Source organism: Myxocyprinus asiaticus, chromosome 15 (genome assembly GCF_019703515.2).
Source record: "Myxocyprinus asiaticus isolate MX2 ecotype Aquarium Trade chromosome 15, UBuf_Myxa_2, whole genome shotgun sequence".
NCBI classification, from domain to species: domain Eukaryota; kingdom Metazoa; phylum Chordata; class Actinopteri; order Cypriniformes; family Catostomidae; genus Myxocyprinus; species Myxocyprinus asiaticus.
The window spans coordinates 27,333,145-27,357,160 of NC_059358.1; the positions used below are offsets into that span (position 1 = coordinate 27,333,145).

General features: G+C 38.2%; 1 protein-coding gene and 2 long non-coding RNA genes across 7 annotated transcripts; 1 reads left to right on the top strand and 2 right to left on the bottom strand.

Annotated features, from left to right (window-relative positions):
• The first annotated feature begins 437 nt into the window (after positions 1 to 437).
• On the top strand, positions 438 to 17,343 carry LOC127453016 (POU domain, class 2, transcription factor 2-like). Of its 4 annotated transcripts, XM_051718999.1 has the most exons (17): positions 438 to 575; positions 4,604 to 4,669; positions 4,788 to 4,822; positions 4,917 to 4,976; positions 7,681 to 7,791; positions 8,156 to 8,386; positions 9,915 to 10,020; positions 10,767 to 10,858; positions 10,965 to 11,102; positions 11,186 to 11,327; positions 11,623 to 11,771; positions 12,189 to 12,380; positions 12,976 to 13,024; positions 13,159 to 13,297; positions 13,446 to 13,508; positions 13,981 to 14,054; positions 15,308 to 17,343. In XM_051718999.1, the coding sequence occupies exons 1-17, from the start codon at positions 521 to 523 to the stop codon at positions 15,613 to 15,615; spliced, it is 2,010 nt and encodes a 669-aa protein (XP_051574959.1). In that variant the 5' UTR covers positions 438 to 520; the 3' UTR covers positions 15,616 to 17,343. The 4 variants fall into 4 exon arrangements, with proteins under 4 accessions (XP_051574959.1, XP_051574961.1, XP_051574962.1 ...); XM_051719001.1 differs by lacking the exon at positions 8,156 to 8,386; XM_051719002.1 differs by lacking the exon at positions 13,981 to 14,054 and having other exon boundaries at positions 15,308 to 15,445.
• On the bottom strand, positions 10,914 to 15,435 carry LOC127453018 (uncharacterized). The gene is made up of 4 exons (XR_007899353.1): positions 15,290 to 15,435; positions 12,958 to 13,073; positions 12,203 to 12,268; positions 10,914 to 11,065 (listed from the first exon to the last, which is right to left on the bottom strand). It is a non-coding gene; the product is annotated as an uncharacterized LOC127453018 (long non-coding RNA).
• On the bottom strand, positions 15,829 to 24,016 carry LOC127453019 (uncharacterized). 2 transcript variants are annotated; one of them, XR_007899355.1, is made up of 2 exons: positions 23,727 to 24,016; positions 15,829 to 22,539 (listed from the first exon to the last, which is right to left on the bottom strand). It is a non-coding gene; the product is annotated as an uncharacterized LOC127453019 (long non-coding RNA). The 2 variants fall into 2 exon arrangements; XR_007899354.1 differs by lacking the exon at positions 23,727 to 24,016 and adding an exon at positions 23,014 to 23,319.

The window sequence follows — 24,016 nt, forward strand, 5'->3', positions numbered from 1 at the left end:
TCATCGCTGTCTTCCCACTCTAAACCTCTCTCATCCTCTCTCCCTTCTTGTGAAGTGTCTTCCCCACTCTTCAGCCCACCATTCTGCGATGCTTTACTTCCTCCTTCACTTACTCAAGGTCCCAAACATTTTATTGCCCTTTGTCTCTGCCTTTGCTCTTTTACAACTGTTTTCTCTTTCACAAACGCCCATATCACGTACCGTCTGATATCTGGCTGATTAAACAACCTGTAACACACTTGTGTGTTCTTCTAAAAGTGGGGTGTTTACTCTGACCTGCTCCTTGCTTGCTCTCTCAGGGTCAGGAAGTGGGCTTGGAGGTGGTGGAAGTGTGGGTGGGTACAGCATAGAGAGGAGGTGACGGAGGAAGGAGGAGTGGAGAGTCCCCCCCCCCACTTGTTATCAGTTTGTTCTTCCTCCTCGGCCACACACTGACAGAGTGAAAGAGAGAAAGAGTGTGTGTATGTGTGAGAAGACACACAGAGGACTTCATTGAACAAGTGCACACATATTAATCAAAATGACAAAGACCGGTCCTGTTGCATCTATGGACTATTCCCATATGTGGTTGCCAGGTATGTTTCTAGAGCATCTATGTGGTTGCCAGGTTAGTCTTTTCTTAATTTATTAGATGGATTCATTAGAAATGCAGGGAATTGTTTCAGGTGCATTTTAAGGTCATCAAACCAAGAAGTTCAGCATAGAGAAAACGAAAGAAAGAAATGTGCAGGAAATGTTTGCAAGATTTTCAAAAGTTTAGCAAAAGGTACAATAATGAATTTCTAAGTCTATTTCTCTGTTATAGCTAGAAAGGAGTTTATGAGACAGAGAAGTGTTAATCCTTTCAATCACATATTGTAATGAAATGTGGTTCCCTGTGATATTTTTATTTCAAAGCACTAAAATTCAAAAATGTTTTCATATTGTAATTTAATACAATTTTGCTCTCACCTTTATATTTTTTTGCCAATCAGAGTTTGAGATCATTGTCCTGCTAAAAGACAAACTTCCTTCCAAGCTGTAATTATGTTGGAGGCTGAAACAGATTCTCTTTGAACCATATATTTTCCTTCTTTAATAAGTTACCCAGTCTGTGCTGATGAAAAACTATTGATACTGATTATACTATTACCACCATTCTTCACTTTGGGTATGGTGTTTTTTTTTTTAATTGTGGGCAGTGTTAAATGTTCAAATGTTCTTTAACACAGTTCTTTTGGCTTCTCTGCATATGCACTTTTATTAAATTCTCAGCTACTGAAATCTGTGGCTTCTCTCACAGCTTTCCCTCTTATTCCCACAGAGAGATTTGATCTTTTCTAGGCAATCTCTGGGTGGTGTTATTTTTAAAATAAAAATACCGCAGGACTGCATTTAATGGAGATTTTGTAATATAGTTAAATATGAGAATTAATAATACAATCTAATAATCTTTTGCAAAGCATTTTTTATTATTGCTGGTCTTCTGACTTATATTTTAAAGTCTTCAAAATTATATTCAATTAATTCTGCATTACGTTTAACACTATCGTCAATTAGAAAATTTTAATAGGAAACACATCAAACCTAAATTTTTTCTTCCTAAATACAGAGAGTTCAGTTTCTCTTGCTTTTTAGTGCAACAACTTCAATATGTGGTATCACATACATAAAAGTTTCAGGTTATGACACTGTGGCCTCTAGGTTGTATCATTATGTATATTTATTTATGTGCCGGTTGCTCGAGCCAAACAAATAAGCACCATTCAGTACTGAAGAAGTGATGAAATATTGTAAAGTTACATGACTGGAAGTGTAAGGGAACCTCAGGGAAACCCAATGTGAAGTTCTTCATGGGGTTTCCCCCAGCTCCCAACTGCACACTCAAAAGACAGTTCTTAGGACAACTATTTTTTGCTTGTCAGAGTGAAGAACTGGGCTACCGGTATACTCTGGGTGATTGAGAGTATAATAGATTGACTTCGTAAAGTATGTGCTTGCTAAAATGAGTCTGATGGATGAGTTAATGGAGAATTCTTTTTTCCTTGAGGAGTGTTGGCATGCGTTCATTTGCTATTTCCTCAATTTGATATTTACTGTAGAATTGATTACGTGGCCTTTTAAACATTGTAAATTGTGAGAGAGATCAGCAATCAGAATACTTACTAGTCAAGAGTCAGAAGACTTAAAGACACATTTTTATCATTAATATGAAGCTAAATGTGAACAAGTTTTGCTGAGCAAAATGATGGAAGAAAGGAAAGACAGAGAGGCTCATTCATTCAGAGATGGAAATTTGAGATTGCCCTAATTCTTGTCAGAAGAAACATCTTTGTGTGGCAATCTTAGCTTTAAGAACTGAAGAATCCTGTAAAATCTAAAGTGGCGGTAAAAATAAGACAATGAGCCTTTAATGTCCCTCCTTAGGGTAACAGACACAAGGCATGTAGAAAACATGCATTTGTGTCTCTGTCCTACTGCAGAATTAAGATATTATTCTCAATTTATGGTGCATGACAGTAATTTAGTTTGGCAATCATTTCCAGTATGTGCGGGCAGTGTGCAAGCATAATTATTTTAGTTTTATAATAAGAACAGATTTCTGGGTTTACCATATCCCTTTTAATACAGAAGTTATGAAAAAGAGAAGTTCAGGCATTGTTATATTTGAGTAAGAAATATGCATGTGTAAGCTAATGTATAAAGGCTGTATAAAATATAGCAGCACTTTTGACATTCAATCATGTGTGTCTGTAAGTGAATATTAATAGACGGCCCGACAGTAAAGGTTTGGTTTAACACATTGTGTTTGCCCCAGCCTTAGGGGAAACAAAGAGAGAAGTGAGACATTCACACCAAACCATTAGATGTCCTTTCATATTAACTTCAAATAAATAATGAACTGCACATTCACTCCATATCAAGCAACACTGAACATCAAATTAATTTTCATAGTCCACAAGGTGTCAGATCAGTTTGTGGTACCCCATCAAAAGTAAGCCATAAAAAAACATGCTTTGACCTCTTTGCTTCAAAGATACCTGTTAAGTTCATGCCTTTTTGAAGACCACAGCTTTAACCCTAAAAAGGGCAAAATAAAAGACAAATAAAATAATGAATTGGATTTGTTGTGTTTTCACATAATTAAGATTGATTATGCTACCCAACTTAATTCACAAAAAAGTCAGAAATTGGGTATGACACAATCTAAAAATATTCTCAAATTTTCAGCCTAAACACTTAGGGCACCATATTCCCAACAGGCAGTTCTGTGAAACATAGAGCTCATTCATACAACATGCTCCAAGGTGGGATTCGAGAGGGGCTTTCCTTTTTCTTTTACTTCCTTACATCAGCCACTGTGGTTGAACCCTGGATTTGATTGTTAGAGGAAGTGGGCAATTCTTCAGCTTTTTAGCGGCTTTTACACCAGTTACCCAATTGACATGAGTAAAAATCTGGTTTCTTGTCTAACTTTCTCTGGGATTTTAATGATTATTGCAGACAATCAAGTTACAAGCATTTTTACACATCATGAAAGTTTGTGGGCAAAAATATTGTACTGCCCTCTAGCGGAGTATGACAGTAAATATCAGGCCTAATTGTTTAATGTAATATGCAGGAATTAAATATTGATGAAAGGAATAGTGAAAGAGTGAGAAATGGATGAAGTGTGAATGTTGAGGGGGAAACAGACAGAGATGAGCAGGAGAGATAGCGGAATATGCAGGTGGGTGATATTATTAGTCAGTCGTTGGGCTTATTTGCATTTTTGCACAAAAGGGAAGAGAGTGTTTCTCTGTGTGTGTATGTCTATGCATGTCTATTTGAGAGTTTCTTTGTGCTGCAGAGCTTATACCCTTAATTTCTTATCAGAAACATACACGTGTGTGTACAGATGTGCTTCTGACTTAGTATATAAATATGTTGTTTTAATTTTATTCTGTTGTAGTTTAATGTGGACCAGAACATTGTAATATTGTAAAAACTCATTCTGAGTATGTTTATTAGGATTCGTATAAGATATAAAATGAGCATATTCATTTACTTTTTGCACTCTCTTTCAGCTAAGAGACACTACTGGGACAGTCCCATGGGCCCATTTACAGTTAAATATGACACATCTATAATGATGTTATAACTAGTAGTTTTTTGTTTGTTTAATCATGCCAGACTCCACTTGTTTGGGATCGAAATCAACTACTTATGACTCAACACTTTTATCATCAAAATGTGTGCAATTGTTTATCATTTTTATTCCAAGTATTACATATTTGTGTTAGAATTTGTATTTGTGTACACTATCAAAACCAATAGTAAATACAATTTTACATCTTGTTCTTTGAATTTAAAAAGGGGTATTCTCTGGGATAAGGGTGCATGGGTCTGGATTAAATTTAAGGGATGGAAAAATAAGGTCAAGTTTTAAAGTATGATGACTAATTTATATGACTATTCCTGCAGTTTTTGATCAATGTCAAAGACTCTTTCCTCACTACAAATCCTCCCTGGTCATCATCTTTCAACACCATTTCATTTAATATGTGGTGCTTTATAAAGTGTGTCAAAAGAAATGCATCGGCCTGTAGCAACAGACAATGACTCCATCTCTCTCTTTTTACAGATATCAGAATGTCAAAGCCAATAGAGGTTGAGAATCCAGCGGCAGACTCTCCGATGGAGAGCACAGGTGTAGCTTTGTTATATTTTTGAGTCTGTAATTAAGTTTTCTCACATGTCTCAATGTGCCTTAAGCAATACTTGTCTTCACATTAACCTCTCTCTTTGTTCCTCTATCTGTCTCTCAGACTCAGAGAGAAATGGCTCAGATTCTAATAATCAGGTAAGTGACATCAGGTGACAGGCAACAATGTTTTTAATCTGGACACAGCATGATTAAAAATAAGTCATGTGGTCAATGTGCTTTCCTTCTGCAGGTTCAGCCAATGAAAATCAACCCTTTCTCCCTTTCTTCCACACTGAGCAGTAGCACCAAGGTGAGTGAATTTGTGTAAATGGAAGTGCATACATATGCAGGCAGGTATTGTTAGCTTCTCTTCTACGTTCTCAGTGATTTACATAGAGATCAGCAAATTCCTAGTTCGTGATTGGTGCCCATTAAAATCCTCGGGCTTTGAAAACAGTTGGCCCATGTGAATCTTAAAATGATCTCACACTGATGCCACTTAAAAAGAGTGAAACACCTTCTAACTGAGTTTAATAGTTTATACCCTTTTTATAACAAGGGCTGTTATAAAGTTTGCCATGCAAAATATTAAAGGTGCACTCAGTAAGTTTTTTTCATGTAGTCTTGGACTTACCCCTAGTGGAGTGGATGCAGCATCATTCAACATCATTATTTTGAAGTTAAAGATGCCCATACAGAATTCAATATTCAAATTTAGTCATGACTAATTTAATCCTGTGAAAGTGTTCAACAAGGCGGTTGCTGAAATAATGCGAGTGGTCATGTGATCTGAACACATGAGAGGCGGACCCTCTCCATGGAGAATAAAACAGCTTTTATAAGGTTACCAATATGACTGGTGTCTACATCTTATGTGAGTGTTCATGATTTTATACATATGTTTTTAAATCACAATTCATTTCATGAGGAGTTAAACTTTTTTAATGATGAAAAAAATTACTGAGTGCACCTTTAACATCCGCTAGCAATTTATTGCCTCCCCTGCTGAAACAAACTACTTAGACCAGCATGAATTTCCAGGCTGGTTTATGCTGGTTTTCTGCTGGTCTAGCTGGTGGAACAGCATAGCCATGCTGTGTGCCAGCAAAAAATCAACCAGCATAGTTTTTATTATGAAAGTGGTTGAGTAAGGTGGTCTTGCAGGCTAAGATAGTTAAAGGAATAATTCACCCAAAAATGAAAATTCTCTCATCGTTTACTCACCCTCATGCCATCCCAGATGTGTATGATTTTCTTTCTTGTGCTGAACACAAACAAAATTTTGTAGAAGAATATTTCAGCTCTGTAGGTCCATACAATGCAAGTGAATCATGACCAAACTTTGAAGCTCCATACAGCACATAAAGGCAGCGTTAAAGAAAGCCATAAGACTCCAGTGGTTTAATCAATGTCTTCTGAAGCGATATAATCAGTTTTGGGTGAGAACAGACCAAAATATAACTCCTTTATCACTGTACATTTTGCCTTTTCAGTCTTTATGCACCATTATGATTTCAAGGTCGATTACACTTCCTAGTGCTTGTCAAGGAGACTGCTGATGTCAAAGTAAAAATGACCCTGTGTCTCAATCAGCTCCCTAGCTCCCTATGTCATGAATCAGTATATCATGAACACGAATTCGAGCACTGGTAAGGGTACTGATACACTGAACATTGGGACACTTATGACTCAATCACCTGCGACACGTTAACGAGCTCGCGCATTCAAGCGCAGCTGTTATTAATCAACAACATCGCTGTATAAATTACACTATTGTTAATTTAGTTGAAGATATTCAAATGGACAGTGTTATTATAACAGATAAATGGCATAAATAAAAATATATTGGAGTGTATTTTAAACCTTCTTTTAACAACTCAAATATTTAAAAGATTGTTTCACGTTCATGGTAATTATGAATGAAAGACTTTACAAACATCTCTTTTAAAGAGAAAATAAGGCTTGGACTTCATAGTTTTACACTTGTGCTTGTCATCTAACGACTTGAGAGACTTCAGAATACATGACGACATTTCCGGTAAGGGAACATAGTGAGCAACAAAGCTCCCTGGTTTTAACTGTGCATTGTGGGACTTTTTTAGGGAGTGAACGTTTCAGTGCACTGGAACGATTTTGCAAATTAGACAGCCCTAAAAAGGCCAACTCACTGCCCTGACTACTGAACTAGGGAACTGATTGAGACGCATCCTGTGTTATATTTTGGTCTGTTCTCATCCAAAATCGATTGAATAGTTTCAGATTCATCGTTTCAGTATGGATTACATTTATGCTGCCTTTATGTGCTTTTTGGAGCTTCAAAGATTTTGTCACCATTCTTTTGCATTGAATGGACCTACAGAGCTGCTATTTTCTTCTAAAAAAAATTGTGGTGTTTTGCAGGAGAAAGAGAGTCAAACACATATGAAATGGCATGAGGGTGAGTAAGGAATTTTTGGATGAACTATTCCTTTAAGAATCCAACATTAATACTGGGAAACAGAATGCAAAACTTAACATACATGCTGGTGACCAGTGATGTAGGTCTTTTCAACAGTCACTTTATGATTCTAATTTTAAAGCTTATGTGTGTAATTTCTGCGCCACTAGCGTCATAAAATGAAATTGCAAAAATAATCATTGTTTTTTAATAGATTTTTTAACAGACCTGAAAACTCCCCATCTTCCATTGAATGTACAAACAGATAGTCCCGCCCCAAACTCAGACCATTGGTCGAACCAATGTTGCTGTGTCAGGCTGGAAGGGCACCTCAAACATCCAGAGCAATATTTTGATAGTGCCACAGAGCCATAGGGTTCCACTTTTAGGTGGAAATCAACCTAAAATTGGCTTAGATTCAGTTGGCTCTGCATGTTAATCTGGGATATGAGAAAGAATGTTAACACAGAAAAAATTACATTTTAAAAATATAAATACCCTCAATTAATGTTCCTTGTCCTCCCTTTCAATATCTCATGAATTCATCATTAACCTGTCTTTGTCTCTTTATTTTTAGACTAAGGTGGAGGATTGTGGTGAAATGTCTCCTGCTCCTGTACAAACTACAACCGCTCAGACACCCCTTTCCCACACACAGCTCATGCTAACAGGTGGCCAGCTGGCAGGGGTGAGACTCTCACTATTCTCTGAGTTTTTCTTTATGTGTGCTTATGATTGTCTACTATGGCCCCTACATGAGCTTGCTTGCTTTCAATGTGCTTCATTTCAACCACTTTATTTTAAAGGGACAGTTCACCCAAAAATGAAAATTCTGTCATCATTTACTCACTCTCATGTTATCCAAATCCTATGACTTTCTTTCTTCCATGGTACACAACAGTTGATGTTATGCACAATGTCACAATTTGCTTTCATTGTATGGAACAAATAAAAGATGCAATGAAAGTGAATGGTGACTGAGGCAGACAACCCTCTAACTTTTATTTTTTCTACACTTTCCTCTCTCTATTTTTCCCTCTCTCTCTTTCTAGTTGACTGCACTCTTGCCTGCACAGCAACAACTGCTCTTACAGCAGGCGCAGCTCCTCGCTGCAGCTGTGCAGCAGTCGCATGCAGCCCACGCAGCCAATCAGCAGCAAGCACAGCTGCAGGCAGCTCAGCCACAGAGCCAATCGCAGAGCACACAAGAACAAACCGCCACCCCTCTCCCGCATTCTCCTCACCAGCTCCCTCTTTCTCAGCCAATCCAGCTCACTGCCCAGGTACAGCCAATCAAATCGCTGGGCAGCACACCTGTGTGAGGCAGCTATAAGAGGGCAATAATAAGGGACACTTTGTCACATTTCTGGGTTTGGAACACAGAAGTAAACAATAGTGGGGTCAAATTTTAAAGCAGTGAATGGGAGACCATAGCAAATATTATTTTTGTTTTCCGATTTGCTCCAACAGCAAAAGACACAGTCCACAATTAACTTTCCAAAAGAGAAAAAAATAGAGTGGTAGATTACAGCTTCCAGAAGAAAGATTTCAAATTTACTGTCACTGCCGTGCAGTATTAGAAACACCATCGCAGTAGTGGTGACTATTAGGGATGGGACGATATATATTCGATATATCACAAAAAAAAAATAAAAAAATGACAAACCATATCGAGGCAAAACTCAGTATTTCGAAATTTGCAACAAACTGTAGTTTTCTGTCCATGAGATCATAAATGAAATGTCCCGTCAAACATCATAATCCCTCTATTGCTTGATTTTACCTTTACTGAGCTTTTTTCGACGCAGAATTTGCGGTCCTTTAAGTGTTTAAAATGCTCTTTTAAAATGCTCATTTAAAAATGATTGAAAAATGCTTAAAACTGACCATTTCATCTGTGTAAATGTGTCCATCAACGTTGAGATCCAAGCACTCCACTTTCATTGAATAATGTGTCTTTTAATATCCTTTCTGTTCTTTACAGTCAGATAAAATCACATTTTAATCACATAAAGCATGAATGCACTCTCTTGTTAATGAACCGGAACACTGTGCCAGTCTGTGAGAAGCTCATTGAACTCTTAAAGTGGCAGTACCATTTTTGACATATGATTCATATCATATGATTATTATATATACAATTTAAATTCAATTCAATTTCCATTAATCGAATGTTGAATTTTTACATTTTAAAAGTTTAAATCTGATTATAATAATGACAAATTATTAAAAAATAAATATACGCTTTCACATACTTTTTCAGGACAGGTTAGTTTCAGTTCTATTGCTTGTTCTGCACACAATCAGCCTGAATGTAGCCCACTGTTTTTGAAAGCTTATTTGTTTGTTATTCTTTCTTATACAGAAAGATATATGAAAAACTCATTACTTAAACTTTGAACATTTACATTGTGTATTAAAGACCTTTATTTTGATGAGAACGTATGTGCATTTTGCTCAAACATTTTTCAAAAAATAAACACAATTTTCTGTAATACTCATCCTATCCCTTGTGACTATTTTATTTTTTTTATTATTATTAATGCCAGGGTAATATAACACAAAGAGTAATGTTATAAATTACTGTACAATGAAATAGAAAAAAAAAATAATAATAATAAAAATATAAAAATTTTGATAGATTTACACAGCTATAAAAAGGTGGAAAAATGTCATCACAGTCTGTAAAAGGGTCCATGAAACTGATATGATACATCCACAGTTCATAGTGTTACAGAAATATTGCTTTTACACTTATAGTGAAACCATCATGTCCTTTCAGCCTCTCTCTCTCTCTTTTCTCTCTTTCAGGACATTCAGCAGTTGTTGCAGCTGCAGCAGTTAGTCCTTGTTCAAGGACACACTCTGCCTTCACCCACACAGTTTCTTTTACCACAAACACAGCAAGGGCAGCAAGGTGACTTTTACTGACACATGACTGACTGAGACTCTTTAGTATTTTTAGCATTTACTATTCGTATTGTTACATTGTCTCCTAACTGACATGTTTAGAGTGTCAAGTAATTATTCTATCTGCACAGAGAGTAACAAAATTACAGCTAATCAGAACACACAATATAGATGTTTATATAACAGTTAGTTACTGTTCCGTTAATCTGATTGGACAAGTGGTGTTCTGAGAGTGCTGATATTTATAACTGTTTGTTCATAGTTTGTACAAGTCCACTTGTGTTTGTCAGTCTGTTGCTTCGCAACATGCAATGGTTGATCCTGCTTTGGATTCGTTTTGAACTTTTTTCATTAGTAGAGCAAAAATACACAAAACATCTGGCGTAAAATGTAAGTTACTCGATAGTAGTAATGAAATCCCCAAAATCGTACACCGCTGTATATTAACTAAGCAATATCACACTCATATTTGTGCTGATATTCAGTATAATAGCACTCATGCTCGTGTGATAGTGCTTAATTATTATACAGCTTCTGTATTTGAAGCGGAATTTTGGAGATTTCACTGTCAAAGGAACTACCCAGTTTGACAAGCGACTGATAAAATGTGTTGTCGCAAACGTATTGCTTTATCTTGATGTAATCTTCCAAGAAATAGTGATTAGAAAAAAATAACAGATTTTCATAGATAATCTAATAATTAGACTTGATTTAATGGTGATAATTATAATCTTATGGTTATGTATGTTTCAGGGCTGCTATCGACACCAAATTTAATTCCACTACCTCAGCAAAACCAAGGAAGCCTGCTGGCCGCTCCACCCAGACTTGGTCTTCAAGCACAGGTAAAATCCCAAATATTTGGGAGTCTGTCTTTTATCTAGCACACTCAAAACATGTTACAAATTGGGCACTCATGCTTGAGTCTTGTATTTGTCTGGTATATGGCAGAGAGACAAGGTTGCGGAAAGCAGTGTGCACACGGTGACTCCGGTGCCCTCTCACCCTGAGGAGCCCAGTGACCTGGAGGAACTGGAGCAGTTTGCTCGCACCTTCAAACAGAGAAGAATCAAGTTGGGCTTTACACAGGTACACACATACATACACACACACAGACTCAAGAGATGTTTTTCCCTGTATAATAACATGTTTTTGATTAATTTTCACTATAGGGTGATGTGGGATTGGCCATGGGGAAGCTCTATGGGAATGACTTCAGTCAGACCACCATTTCTCGATTTGAGGCGCTCAATCTCAGCTTCAAGAACATGTGCAAACTCAAACCTTTGTTGGAGAAGTGGCTCACTGATGCAGGTAGCATCAGATTTTACAGCCTTCGATCAAACATAGAGTATTCCTCTCACACTCATAATCTGTGCATATTAATATAATAATAAACAGTAATTGTGAATTTCCTGAATACCATAGGTTAAGTTTCTTTACAACAAACAACTATAAAACATTAAAAACATGGAGAATTTTTTTTTTATGGTAACTGGCTGTAGATTAAGTTTCAGTGCATAGGAATTTCACTGTCAAAATGTCATGGACTTGATAGAGACGGTCAATCTAAGGTGGTAACTAAGGAGTTTGTTACTGGTTTGCACAGAGACAATGTCGATGGACAGCATATTGCCAAGTCCCAGTGCTCTCTCCTCTCCCTCACTGGGGTTCGATGGCTTGCCTGGTCGCCGCAGGAAGAAACGTACTAGCATTGAGACAAACGTCCGTGTTGCTCTGGAACGCAGCTTTATCACGGTCAGAAAGCATGACTCAATTTTTACCTAACCACTGCACAATATATAACCAAAGAAACATTCATATACATATGCTTGCTTCTATCAAAGTTTCTGTGGATGTCCTGAATGTCCTCAAGGCTGAAGTGTTATTTTTGATGTTAAAAGTCTTTCTTGTATCCCAGCTTAATTTGCAGACACAACTATCTAGCACTAAAACATTGCTTCTTTGTTTGGAGCATCACGACCAGCCTGACATGGCAACATTAGCTCAACCAATTGTGTTAATTTGGGGTGGGACTATCTATTTGTCCAATCAATGCCAGATGAGGCGAGTGTTCGGGAAACCTGTTTGAAAAGTCAATTTTTGATGAAGCTTCAGTTTTAATCAGTCCTATCCTAAATATGTGATGAAGTTTGTTGTGTTTTCTCCATTCAGAACCAGAAGCCTACCTCAGAGGAGATCTTGCTCATTGCCGAGAAGCTCAACATGGAGAAGGAGGTGATCCGCGTCTGGTTCTGCAACCGTCGACAGAAAGAGAAACGTATTAACCCCTCCAGTGCCACCCCTCCCTTGCCCAGCCAACCCCAGCCCACCTCGCACAAACCCCCCTGCTACAGCCCGCACATGGTATGACCAGGCTTGCTCCCTTGGCCCATATTCCCATCTCGATCAACCCTGTGCCGAGACACTACTGGTTTATCATGCATGAGCAGATTTTATAGACATTCTCATAATGATGCATTTCCCACTCACTCCTGAATGTGGTTCCACCCATCTTGCATTGCTTTGCATTTTCAAGAGGAATAATCTTAATGGCAAATTTCTCCCAAAATTACAATTCTGTCATTGTTTACTCAACATGATGATGAGTAAAAGATTACAGAATTTTTTATTTTTGGGTGAACTGTCCCTTTAAATCTTACCTCCTTAGCCAATTCATGGAACTAGGACATAATACTATTGGGGGATTCAACCTGTCACTTGTTTCTTGAATGTATGTATTCACTAACTAATGAAGTGAGTATTTTTCTCTGTAATCAAAGTTTTGCATAATTGAGCAACTTTGACTAGTTATACATGGACAACAGAGCACATCCCTTCCAGTGTCTGATTCCTGCCTCTCTCCTTGTCCTCTTTTTCCCCCTCACCCTACATTATTCTATCCATCAATCTTCTAATTTGACCTGTCACATTCCAAACTTACCCTGCATCCTCCTTACAGTTGTCCAGTCAGGGGCTGTCCCAGACAGTGACAAGTCTCAGTACAACAGGTAGGGTGCACACATGGACACTTGCTCACCACAGATAGATTGCTAAATTCTGAAAAAGATGGAAAGATTTTTTAGCTAGTTACACATTATAATTGATGGATGCTCTGTCTTTTCTTCTTCGTGACTTCTGTCAGTGACCACCATGTCATCAGTTGGCCGTGTGACTCCAAGTGTGCTCTCCTTAAGCTCCGCCCCTTCTCCTGTAACTCCACCACCCCGTAATGACAACAGTCCTGCTCCACCAAGTCACAGCACACTAAGTTTAAACACAGGGTGAGTTTTTCAACATTCAAAAACACTCAGTACTTAGTCAATAAAGAAAAACTCTCCTTTTACGCTTTGTGGCTCAGCAACTGTAGCTAAACTTTGTGTGTGCGCCCGCAAATGTATTTTTGTGTGTGTGTGGTTTTGTCATCTGCAGTTCATGGCATAAAAAGAACGGTGATATTTCAAACTACATCACCGATTTTGCTGCAAGTTTGAGGTGAATACAACTGGCAGAGTCTTTGTGCTTACACACTAATATACACTTACACACACAAACATATTAAAAAAGTAGCCTGAATTTACCTGAATTCATCTTAAATGATTAAACTGATATCCCCAGTCCGACACAGGATACACAGAGTGCACATGTTCAGAGGCATAAAAGATTTTGCCAAGGCCCACTACATCTTAGTAGTTTAATAAAGTTGAGACAGAAAAAGAGCGACTGATGTGTCTTTGAGTTCTGCACACTTTAATGTATTGAAAAGCATATTCTAAAAGCTTATTTACACTTATAAAATATTTATTCTCAAAGGATTTGTTCTTTAAGCACTGCTTATCCATCCCGTAACTAAAATTCTAAATGCTAAACGCTTTTTCTTTTTCCCCCTTCTATTCCCTGTTTTCCTTTCTCTTTTCCCTTGATGTCTGTGTGTTTTTGGGGGTGGTTATTTGTTGGTGTGACTCAGGAATACAGTGAGGGGAGTTAACACAGGAATAAACCAAGCTCTTCATGGCAACAACCCACTTGCTACTATCCAAGGTTTGTGAGAAAGGGAAGGAAAGAGAGATTAATTATTCTAAAGATTAGCATAGCTACTTCACCTTAAAAAATGTGTTTTGCCACCTCACATCAGTCATGTGTTACTCTGTCAGTTCTATTTGGGTGTTTTTTGATGTTGTCCTCGCTTTGGCTACCACTCCTGTTCTCCTTTTTCTTGCATCTGTTCATCATTTCACTCATATTAAACCTGGTGCATACTGTACGATTTTGCCGTCTGAAACAAATTTTGGGAGTAAATGTGGCATGCTTCAGACAGCCAATTTACTGTATTGCATTTACGATGGAAGCCTACAACGAAGTTCTGACAGTGTCTTATCCTACACCAGCTGTCTAAAGGCAAATTTATACTCACTGGGCGAACAGGCTTCTTTTAGTTCGCTTTAAAATTACGCTTTTGTTCTGCTAAGGTGTTTATTTGGTGATATTTCTCCTGTCCACACACATCCCTAAAATTCTTGACCTAGGAGAACACGGCTTGTTGAAGAGCATTGATGACTGATGACCTTCTATAGTGTCACCTTCAATTAATTAATTTTAAAACGACGTGCGCAGTATAAACGCAGGCTTGGTTCGCCGAGGGTGCTTTAGTTCTTTTGGGAGAAAAAGTTTGGCTTCTTCTATTGTATTAATTAGACTTAGTGAAGAACCAATAACAGCAAAGAAATTGATGACGTACCGGTATGTGAAGGAGAAATTGCGGGAGAGATATTTAGGTAAAATGTTTATACTCAGTTGTCTTTGTGATATACAACATAAATATCTTGTTATTTAGTGTTCCCTTCATGTTATGATCGTATTATGAAAATTACTTGAGTGCACTCTGAAGAATGAGCAATTCCCTTTTTCTCTCAGCCGCAGCAGACTAAAGACACTCTTTTATTTTATCTTTTCTGGGCAAAACATTGGCAACATTTGCATCAGGGCTTGCGTGGCTTTGCGTGGTACCATTTAAATTTTGCACTCAATGAAGATGTCAAAATGTGACTTGATCAATCGCTCCATCAACGCAACATACAGTCACTCATAAAAGACCGTTGAGGTCGCACAGTCTGCCTCGGCATTTACACAAGTCACCATCATACAATGTGACAAGCTACAATTGTAAAGGATAGAAAAAGATTGCAGACTGTGCACCCAGCTTTAGATTCATTGATATCAATTTGTATATTCATAAATATCTGTGAATAATACAATGAATGTTATAGTATACTCACCTAATCTGTCTTCCACAGCACTAGCAGCCAGTGGTGGCCAGCTGCCCATTTCCAGTCTTGAGGGCAGCAGCAAGGTGTTCATCGGTGGTTCTGGGGGCCAAGGAGTAGGTCTCCCCTCTTCCCTCTTCCCTCACCACTCCACTTTGTTGCCCATGGCAACAGGCACTGGCATGGGATTAGGTGGTTTGGCTGTTGCCCATGCTGCTAAAACATCATTCTCTGTCACAGTCGGCATGAGTCCCTCCCCTTGCTCAAGCCCCGCCTTGTCCTGCTCTTCCAGCGAATTGGTACACAGTCCACACTCAATGGGAGGGGCAAACATTTAGTGACATTGCCCATAAGCCAACCACAGGAATGGGAGGAGGAAGTGAAACCTCACCTGTCAACCAAAGCATCTCTTGATCCCCTCCTTCCTTCATTTCTTCTTTCACACTTTCTCCCTCTCTCTCGCTCTACTGATGCCAAAAATACACAGAGTAGAAGAGGGGAGAGATGGAGAGACAGAGTGGAAGGAGGAAGGAAGAGGAGGAGGGAATGTGAAACCAAAAAAAAAAAAAACGCCACAAGGCTTAGCAGGATGCAGATAAATACATTCATAAAAGGAGAACGAAGAACTATTTGAACAAAAAGTACAGTTAGAAGAGGACAAAATGAGATCCTTGAATCTGTGTGCACCAAATCAACAAAAGAAAGGACTTTACTGTGCATTGTAGAACAATGGCAAAGGTGTGGGATTTCCACTCTTTGAAGCAAACATGTGAAGTACTGAATACCAAAAAGTATAATGGAACTTTAAAAGACTCACTATGACAAAAGCATACCAAAATCTCAAATACCAAAATCTCAAATACCAAAAACAAACGCCAAAAATACGGATGGAAAAGCTTTATCCAAAGGACCTGTAAATAGCTGACTGTCCAGGACCAGATCCAGTGACACAATCCAGCCATCACCATCTGCCATGCAATCATACTGTCTTTCTGTCATTCCTGCTTTCCATTATGTTTTTATGATTTAATTATTGAGTGAGCCTGGCTCAAACGCTTTCTGTGGTTCTTCCTTGTTGTTGCTTAATAGTTTTACAGAAAGTAGCAGGTTTTCCATCAACAGTTATTCAAGTCTCTATTGAATGTTTCAGTGCATTTGGTCATCATCATCATCATTTCATGCCTTGTTGAGCATATAGAGAGGGTTTGGTCTTTGCTGTTCATCATATTAGCGCTGCAAGAGTTTGCATGCAGCATCTACTTGTACTGTATGTCCCAAGACATGAATGTCGTATAGTTTAATTCAGATCCTGTAAAAAAAAAAAAGAGACCAAAGCCTCTATTCATGCCTCTAGTTTAAGTGAGTGCAAATATTCTCATTTCTCTCTTAATAATGCAGTTGCATCCTTCCTCATTCATTGATCACCTGTCTCCCTGACTCCCTTTTGAATACCAAAGCAATTCATTCATACACATTATCAGATCATTATTCATGTGATGCAGAAAGAGATCAGGAGCCCAAACCTTGACAACCCCACTCAAAAACACATATGGGAAATATCTGGGATCTGCCATAAAGGGGCTCCCGTCCTCTCTGCTTTTTCTACAAGCCAAAAAAATTATATGAAACTTCACAGCCAGCCAAACTCCCACTAACCCAGAAAGGAAAACCAAAAACAAAACAAACCAAATATGGACAGAGAGGAACAGAGGAGAAAATGAGTTGCTGTACAGACAAACATCATTCCCTTCAGACATATCTGGACCGAGGTCACCCAGAACCTTGTAGCAAGGGATCAATGTATGGCACGATGGTTCCACCTGCCTCTGCCTCCTGTCATTCAAATGCTTCCTGGTCCTGGGGGGTGGGATCTTTGATGACCTCACTGAACTCATCTGAAAAAGATATTTGGGGGTTGGGAGGGTCATTGTTTTTGGTCTTTTGTTCCATCTGTCTGTTATGTGGGGGTTTTCTCTGCGTGTGTGTAGATGCTGTACTTCTTCATTTGTGTGCTATCATTTGGTAAAAAGGTATTTACGTATTGCATAAATCTAATTTTTTACGTTCTTTACTCGTTCCTATAGTTGTGTTAGAGACTCTAATCAGGTGGTTGAAACAATACTGTGAAAATTCAGTACAACAGATGATAAACCAGGATACACAAACACACTTACACACACACACACACGCTCAAGTACATCCAAAGAACCAAAGTCAAATATAAAATGAGCTTTAAAACTTTTAAAAGAACCAAATATCATATACTCTACAATTTACATACTCTCACCCACCCAAAGGTCACCACCTAACAGTTGTATTTATAGCGTGTTGGAATCTGTAGTTGGTGAGCACTGCAGGTTCAATGAGGGATGAAATACATAAGCTCAGTTCTCTGTTATCGTATAGTTAGAGTGGGTCAGTTAGTGCTTCTATAGATTTTGTAGTAAATAATCTCTGTTATATTTGCTTACTTATTACTAATGTATGGATGAAAAATGTTGTGAAAAGATAAAAAAAAAGTTGACATTTCCCTAGACCAAAAATTCACACTCTCTCTCTTTTGGGTTTTTGTGTCTTTTTCCTCCCCAATTGAAACAAATGTATTACTTTATTTATTCTCCTCTGGCTTGTTTGCAAATTTTCTAAATTCTTTTTTTAATTTATTTAATATATTCCAAATGCTGTTTTGTAGTGGGTGTGTTTGAGGCACCAGATTGTATTAAAATGTAAACTTCCTTTGCCAAGGCAACCTTTCAAACTAAATCCATCGACAAATGCAACCGTTGGTCCTAATCGGCCAACCACGGCAGCATGGGGTGGACACTTGTATTCCCAACCCCTTAGCTGTTCCTTACTGGACAAAGCCTGTAGAGGGGTAACCTATCAGGGGAAAAAGCAGCACTGTGTTTCATCTGCTAAAATGTTTTGGTAGCTTTAACTCACAACGTCGAAGTAACCTTCCAGAGTAAAAGCATGCACTGCCATGGTTTTGATAGAAAAGTGAGAAAGGGGTGAGATTACAATCTAGACAAGATCAATTGTAGATCTCTTAACGGTTCACCTGCATTGTATCTCTACGTACCTGTCTCACCAAAGCTGATGTAAGCGATTGTGTTGCTATGGTTACTGTTGTGATAGCTACCATACGTGTGTGACAATGTTGAGGGCAGTGCTGCCATGAGCCTTGAACTGAAAGCTTTAAACAGCTACAAAACCAAATATTTTAGGAGAAGATAGATGGAGGGATTTGGATGGAAGATGCATAAGGGGTTCCATAAGTGAGGGGAGAGAATACAGCAAAATGTATGTAATTGTGCGATAACGGAAATGTATCAGTGCCATCTCCATCTTCCTCTCTGTTGCTCTCTGCCTCATTTTTCCTCTTTGTCCTATTTCTATTCCTTCTTTGTTTTTATTATTATTATTTCGGTGTGCCTGTTTTGTCTCCTGGGTAAGGGGTGTAAAAAGAGATAGTTCCTCATATACCCCACTCTCTTTAATGACAAACCAAATAGATGAATGCTTTAAACAGAGAAGCTGGTTGCATCTGCCGGTAGGGGACAGACAGAAGCTCTGAAGTTCTAATTGGCCAGGGCTGAGTGATCGTAAAGGGGAATGTTTAAACTGTAAGGTTTAGATGAAAGATCAAGGAAGATGAAAGCACTCACTGTTGTGATGCCATTTTAAGTGGGGGAAAAAAAAACTTATTTTTGTTTAGTCTGTAAGATGCCGACCTATTTGGTTTAAGCTTTGGCCTGTTCACTTCCTCTGTCCTGCACCAGCCCCTGTGACCACTTTTCCAGTCACCAAACACAGTATATACAGTACTGTGCAAAGTTTTATGCACTTGTGAAAAATGTTGCATAGTGAGGATGTCTTCAAAAATAATGAAATACACTGAACAAAAATATAAACGCAACATGTAAAGTGTTGGTCCCATGTTTCATGAGCTGAAATAAAAGATCCCAGAAATTTTCCATACGCATTGATTAGATTAGATTAGGGCCTAATGAATTTATTTCAATTGACTGATTTCCTTAAATGCAACTCAGAAAAATCTTTGAAATTGTTGCATGTTGCATCTATATTTTTGTTCAGTATAAATAGTTTTCATTTATCACTTAATGTCATACAAAGTCCAGTAAACATAAAAAAACTAAATCAATATTCAATGTGGCCACCTTTGCCTTTAAAACAGCAGCAATTCTACTAGGTACACCTGGACACAGTTTTTCTTGGTTGTTGGCAGATAGGATGTTCCAAGCTTCTTGGAGAATTCGGCACAGTTCTTCTATTTAGGCATTCTCAATTGCTTCTGTCTCTATATGTAATTTCAGACAGACACGATGTTCAGTGAGGGGCCTTGTGGGGGCCAGGACATCTGTTGCAGGGCTCCCTGTTCTTCTGTTCAAATCTTTTCTATTTGCAAAAGTAATGTTTGTGAGTCTAAGATTTATATTTCCTATTGACACACTAAAGCTGAAGATATAAATAACCATCTTAAGACAAATGTTTTGTGAAACATCTTATGTGCCTAAGACTTTTGCACAGTACAGTACTACACACACACACACACACACACACACTTGCAGCCAAAAGTTTGAAAGAAATTGGTACTTTTATTCACCAAAGTGGCATTCAACTGATCACAATGTATAGTCAGTTAATAACATGAAAAATTACTATTACAATTTGAAAAAATGTTCAGAACTTCTTAAACTACTTAAGAGAGTTCTCATAAAAAAATTCTCCATGTGCAGCAACGACAGCTTTGCAGATCCTTGGCATTCTAGCTGTCAGTTTGTCCAGATACTCAGGTGACATTTCACCCCACGCTTCCTGTAGCACTTGCCATAGATGTGGCTGTCTTGTCGGGCACTTCTCACACACCTTACAGTCTAGCTGATCCCACAAAAGCTCAATGGGGTTAAGATCCATAACACTCTTTTCCAATTATCTGTTGTCCAATGTCTGTGTTTCTTTGCCCACTCTAACCTTTTCTTTTTGTTTTTCTGTTTCAAAAGTGGCTTTTTATTTGCAATTCTTCCCATAAGGCCTGCACCCCTGAGTCTTCTCTTTACTGTTGTACATGAAACTGGTGTTGAGTGGGTAGAATTCAATGAAGCTGTCAGCTGAGAACATGTGAGGCGTCTATTTCTCAAACTAGAGACTCTGATGTACTTATCCTCTTGTTTAGTTTTACATCTGGCCTTCCACATCTCTTTCTATCCTTGTTAGAGCCAGTTGTCCTTTCTCTTTGAAGACTGTAGTGTACACCTTTGTATGAAATCTTCAGTTTTTTGGCAATTTCAAGCATTGTATAGCCTTCATTCCTCAAAACAACAATTGACTGATGAGTTTCTAGAGAAAGCTGTTTCTTTTTGCCATTTTTGTTTAACCTAATATTGACCTTAAGACATGCCAGTCTATTGCATACTGTGGCAACTCAAAAACAAACACAAAAACAATGTTAAGCTTCATTTAACAAACCAAATAGCTTTCAGCTGTGTTTGATATAATGGCAAGTGATTTTCTAGTACCACATTAGAATTTCACTGAATATGTGCAAATGTATAATGTGTGACCAAAATAAAGGCTTCTTCTTAATTAGCAATTTAGCATGCTTACTCAAGGATAAGGTGTTGGAGTGATGGCTGCTGGAAATGGGGCCTGTCTAGATTTGACCAAAAATGACTTGGCCTGGGTAGCTCAGCAAGTTTTGACGCTGACTACCACCCCTGGAGTCACAAATTCCTTTCCAGGGTGTTCTGAGTGACTCCAGCCAGGTCTCCCAAGCAACCAAATTGGCCCGGTTGCTAGGGAGGGTAGGGTCACATGGGGTAACCTCCTCGTGGTCACGATTAGTGGTTCTCACTCTCAATGGGGCACATGGTAAGTTGTGCATGGATCGCTGAGAATAGCATGAGCCTCCACATGCTGTGAGTCTCCACAGTGTCACGCACAATGAGCCACGTGATAAGATGCGCGGATTGATTGTCTCAGAAGCGGAGGCAACTGAGACTTGTCCTCCGCCACCCGGATTGAGGTGAGTAACCGCGCCACCACGAGGACCTACTAAGTAGTGGGAATTGGGCATTCCAAATTGAGAGAAAAGGGGATAAAAAAAATAAAAAATAAAAAAGACTTTTCAAATAGTGATGGTGCTGTTTTCTTACATCAGTAATGTCCTGACTATACTTTGTGATCAGTCGAATGCCATTTTGGTGAATTAAAGTACCAATTTCCTTCTGAAACAGCAAAATCTGTACATTATTCCAAACTTTTGGCCGCCAGTGTATATACATATTGTGTGTGTATATATATAGGAAACCTTGAGATTCGCTAAAATTGCACAGAATCTTGTTATTCAGTCAGTTCTGACTTCAATAACAGTCTGATCTGGTGTTTAAGAAAAATTCCCAAAAAGAATAACATATCGTTTGACACTGCCTGACCAAGAGAACTGGAAGTTAGATACACCTTTTCTTTCTCGTTTGACTCTGATTCCCCCCTCTCCCCCTCTCCCCCTCTCTCTCTCGCTCTCTTTGTATTTTACATTTTAAAAAGAACAAAAAAAGAACAGCTTCAGTCCAAAGGTGTTTAAAAAGATTTTAAAAAATAAAATAAAAATAAAAATGGCAAAGAACTTCAACACTTCTAGTTAAACCAAAGAACTATACTTAACACTGTTGTTTTTTTTTTTGTTTGTTTTTTTATGTCTCGCTCCCTGGTCACCTAACAACCCAGTTTATGAAGGTATAACCTCAACCATCCAAAGTGACATACAATGAGTTAATGATGATAAAATGTATTTTTGTAATTACTCATTATTTGGGTTATACATCTTCATGATGATGATGATCTTAAAGACAAGACTTGGTATGTCTGTGATGATCTTCCTTTTTTGGTTTGTGAATCTTCTCCCTGATTTCGTGTTCACTGCTCGCTCAGTGTGTAAATGAGAATGTATGGGTGTGTCGTTGTCTGTGTGTACATATGTTCATGTGTGCTTGAATGCATGTTGCACACTCAAAAATTTGACTCGTAGTTGACAAATGCGGTTATTTTAGCAGTGTGGTTATGTGTGCATCTTATTTGCCCCTTTGATGTTTGTTGTCATGTTTTAACCCTTTCCTATGTTTCTTTACCTTCCTCCGGGTTTTTTTCGCCCTGAGTTGAGCAGTCTCTTATTCCTTCTCTTCTGTCCTCTGTCTCTCTTTTCCTCCCTATGGTGGCAGGTTAACCTTTTGATGTAATTATCTCTGAAACCAAAAAATAGTTGACAAATAACTCGCTTGTTCATTGTACAGTGTTGTTCATTTAAAGTCATATTTGTAACTGAAAGTGTTTCACTCATCTGAATAAAAACAGTTGAGAAAAAGAACAGAAAATGAACATGTTGTCTTTTCATTTTAAGCTAAATGATTAACAATGTCTGTAAATGATTCAATTCTGCAGTGGTTTTCAACTGGCTTTGCTTCACCCAAATTTTACATTGGAAATTAAGTGGCAACACCTATTGTTTATTATAGTACAAAAATAAAACAAATTCTTAAAGTCAATCATGAACAATTAACATGACATAGGCTGAACGGGAATATTGACCATTTCTGTTTTTATTTTTTTCATGCTATCTAGCTATTCTAACTAATAATTCACTGCACAAAACAAACCTTGTTCATTCTCACAACAAGTGAAGCCATATTTAACGTAGTTTGGTCGTATTTTTTTCTTACCCTTTACATGTTCATGGAGGACGAGGGCATGTCACCTGTCAGTGTTGGTATACACCTAATTTGGCTACTGGCTAGCTTCTACCAAGAGACAGATTCGCGCCAAAATATAGTAGCAACATTCGGCCTCTGGCATCGACAAAAGATAGATATGATAAGCGTTTTCTCCTCAGTATTAAAAGTTGATGGACTGCTTATTTTGCTGTCCTAATAATGCACGGCTATATATTTAGTTACATTTTATTATTCGCATTTAGCATTGTTTCCCCAAACCCTCCTTTCCGCGTCTGTGTCAGTAAATACTGCGACCCATTTTGGGTCTGTATAATGGAGTTGTTTTCGCTTTTGACCACTGGATGGCAGCGTCAGCTAAATTCTGTTCTCATTCACATAGGGTTGTTTTGCCTATGTATTTAGGAGCGTATTTAGCAGAGACGGGTCACTTCTATTTACATGAATGGGAGAAATTGGAACCCCCATTCAAGAAGCTCTAGCGCCCAACGGATGTAGAGTCCCGCCTTACAAGTAAAAGAGCCAATCACCTTTAGATACAGACATAGTCTGTCAATCAACTCGCTAACGGGCATGCGCTATACAAGCCAGGGAAAATACGTGTTTAGCGTATTATGAGGTAAACAAGCACAATTCATGATTCCAGTATTATCACATTTTATTTCTGATTTGAAATATATTCTTTAATCGTAAACTTGACCAACCGTTTTTGAGATTTCGTTCTTTCTCCATTCAAGTAGATAGGAGCTGCACTGTCATGACTGGAAATGGCCTCCCGAGAGCGTTCCAAAGATGGCCGACAGTGGACTGACTTGCTTGGAAGACTGTGGCGCTACGTAACACGGCCTTCAAGCGATCTTTTGTGGCCAGAGTTTCGTCATCAGACATTTCTCAGCAGCTTATCAAATCTGTATTCACTGAGAGGTGTCAATTTTCATGAGGATTTATGCTAGATTTCTATATTGCTGAATCACATTAGAGAGGAATATCAAAT

What these genes read in the sequence shown, in the direction of transcription:
- LOC127453016 (XM_051718999.1), top strand. Translation starts at nt 521, where the DNA reads ATGACAAAGACCGGTCCTGTTGCATCTATGGACTATTCCCATATGTGG. An exon ending in CAATCCAGCTCACTGCCCAG is followed by an intron (nt 8,387 to 9,914) that starts GTACAGCCAATC and finishes TCTCTCTTTCAG; the next exon opens with GACATTCAGCAGTTGTTGCA. An exon ending in CCTGCTACAGCCCGCACATG is followed by an intron (nt 12,381 to 12,975) that starts GTATGACCAGGC and finishes TCCTCCTTACAG; the next exon opens with TTGTCCAGTCAGGGGCTGTC.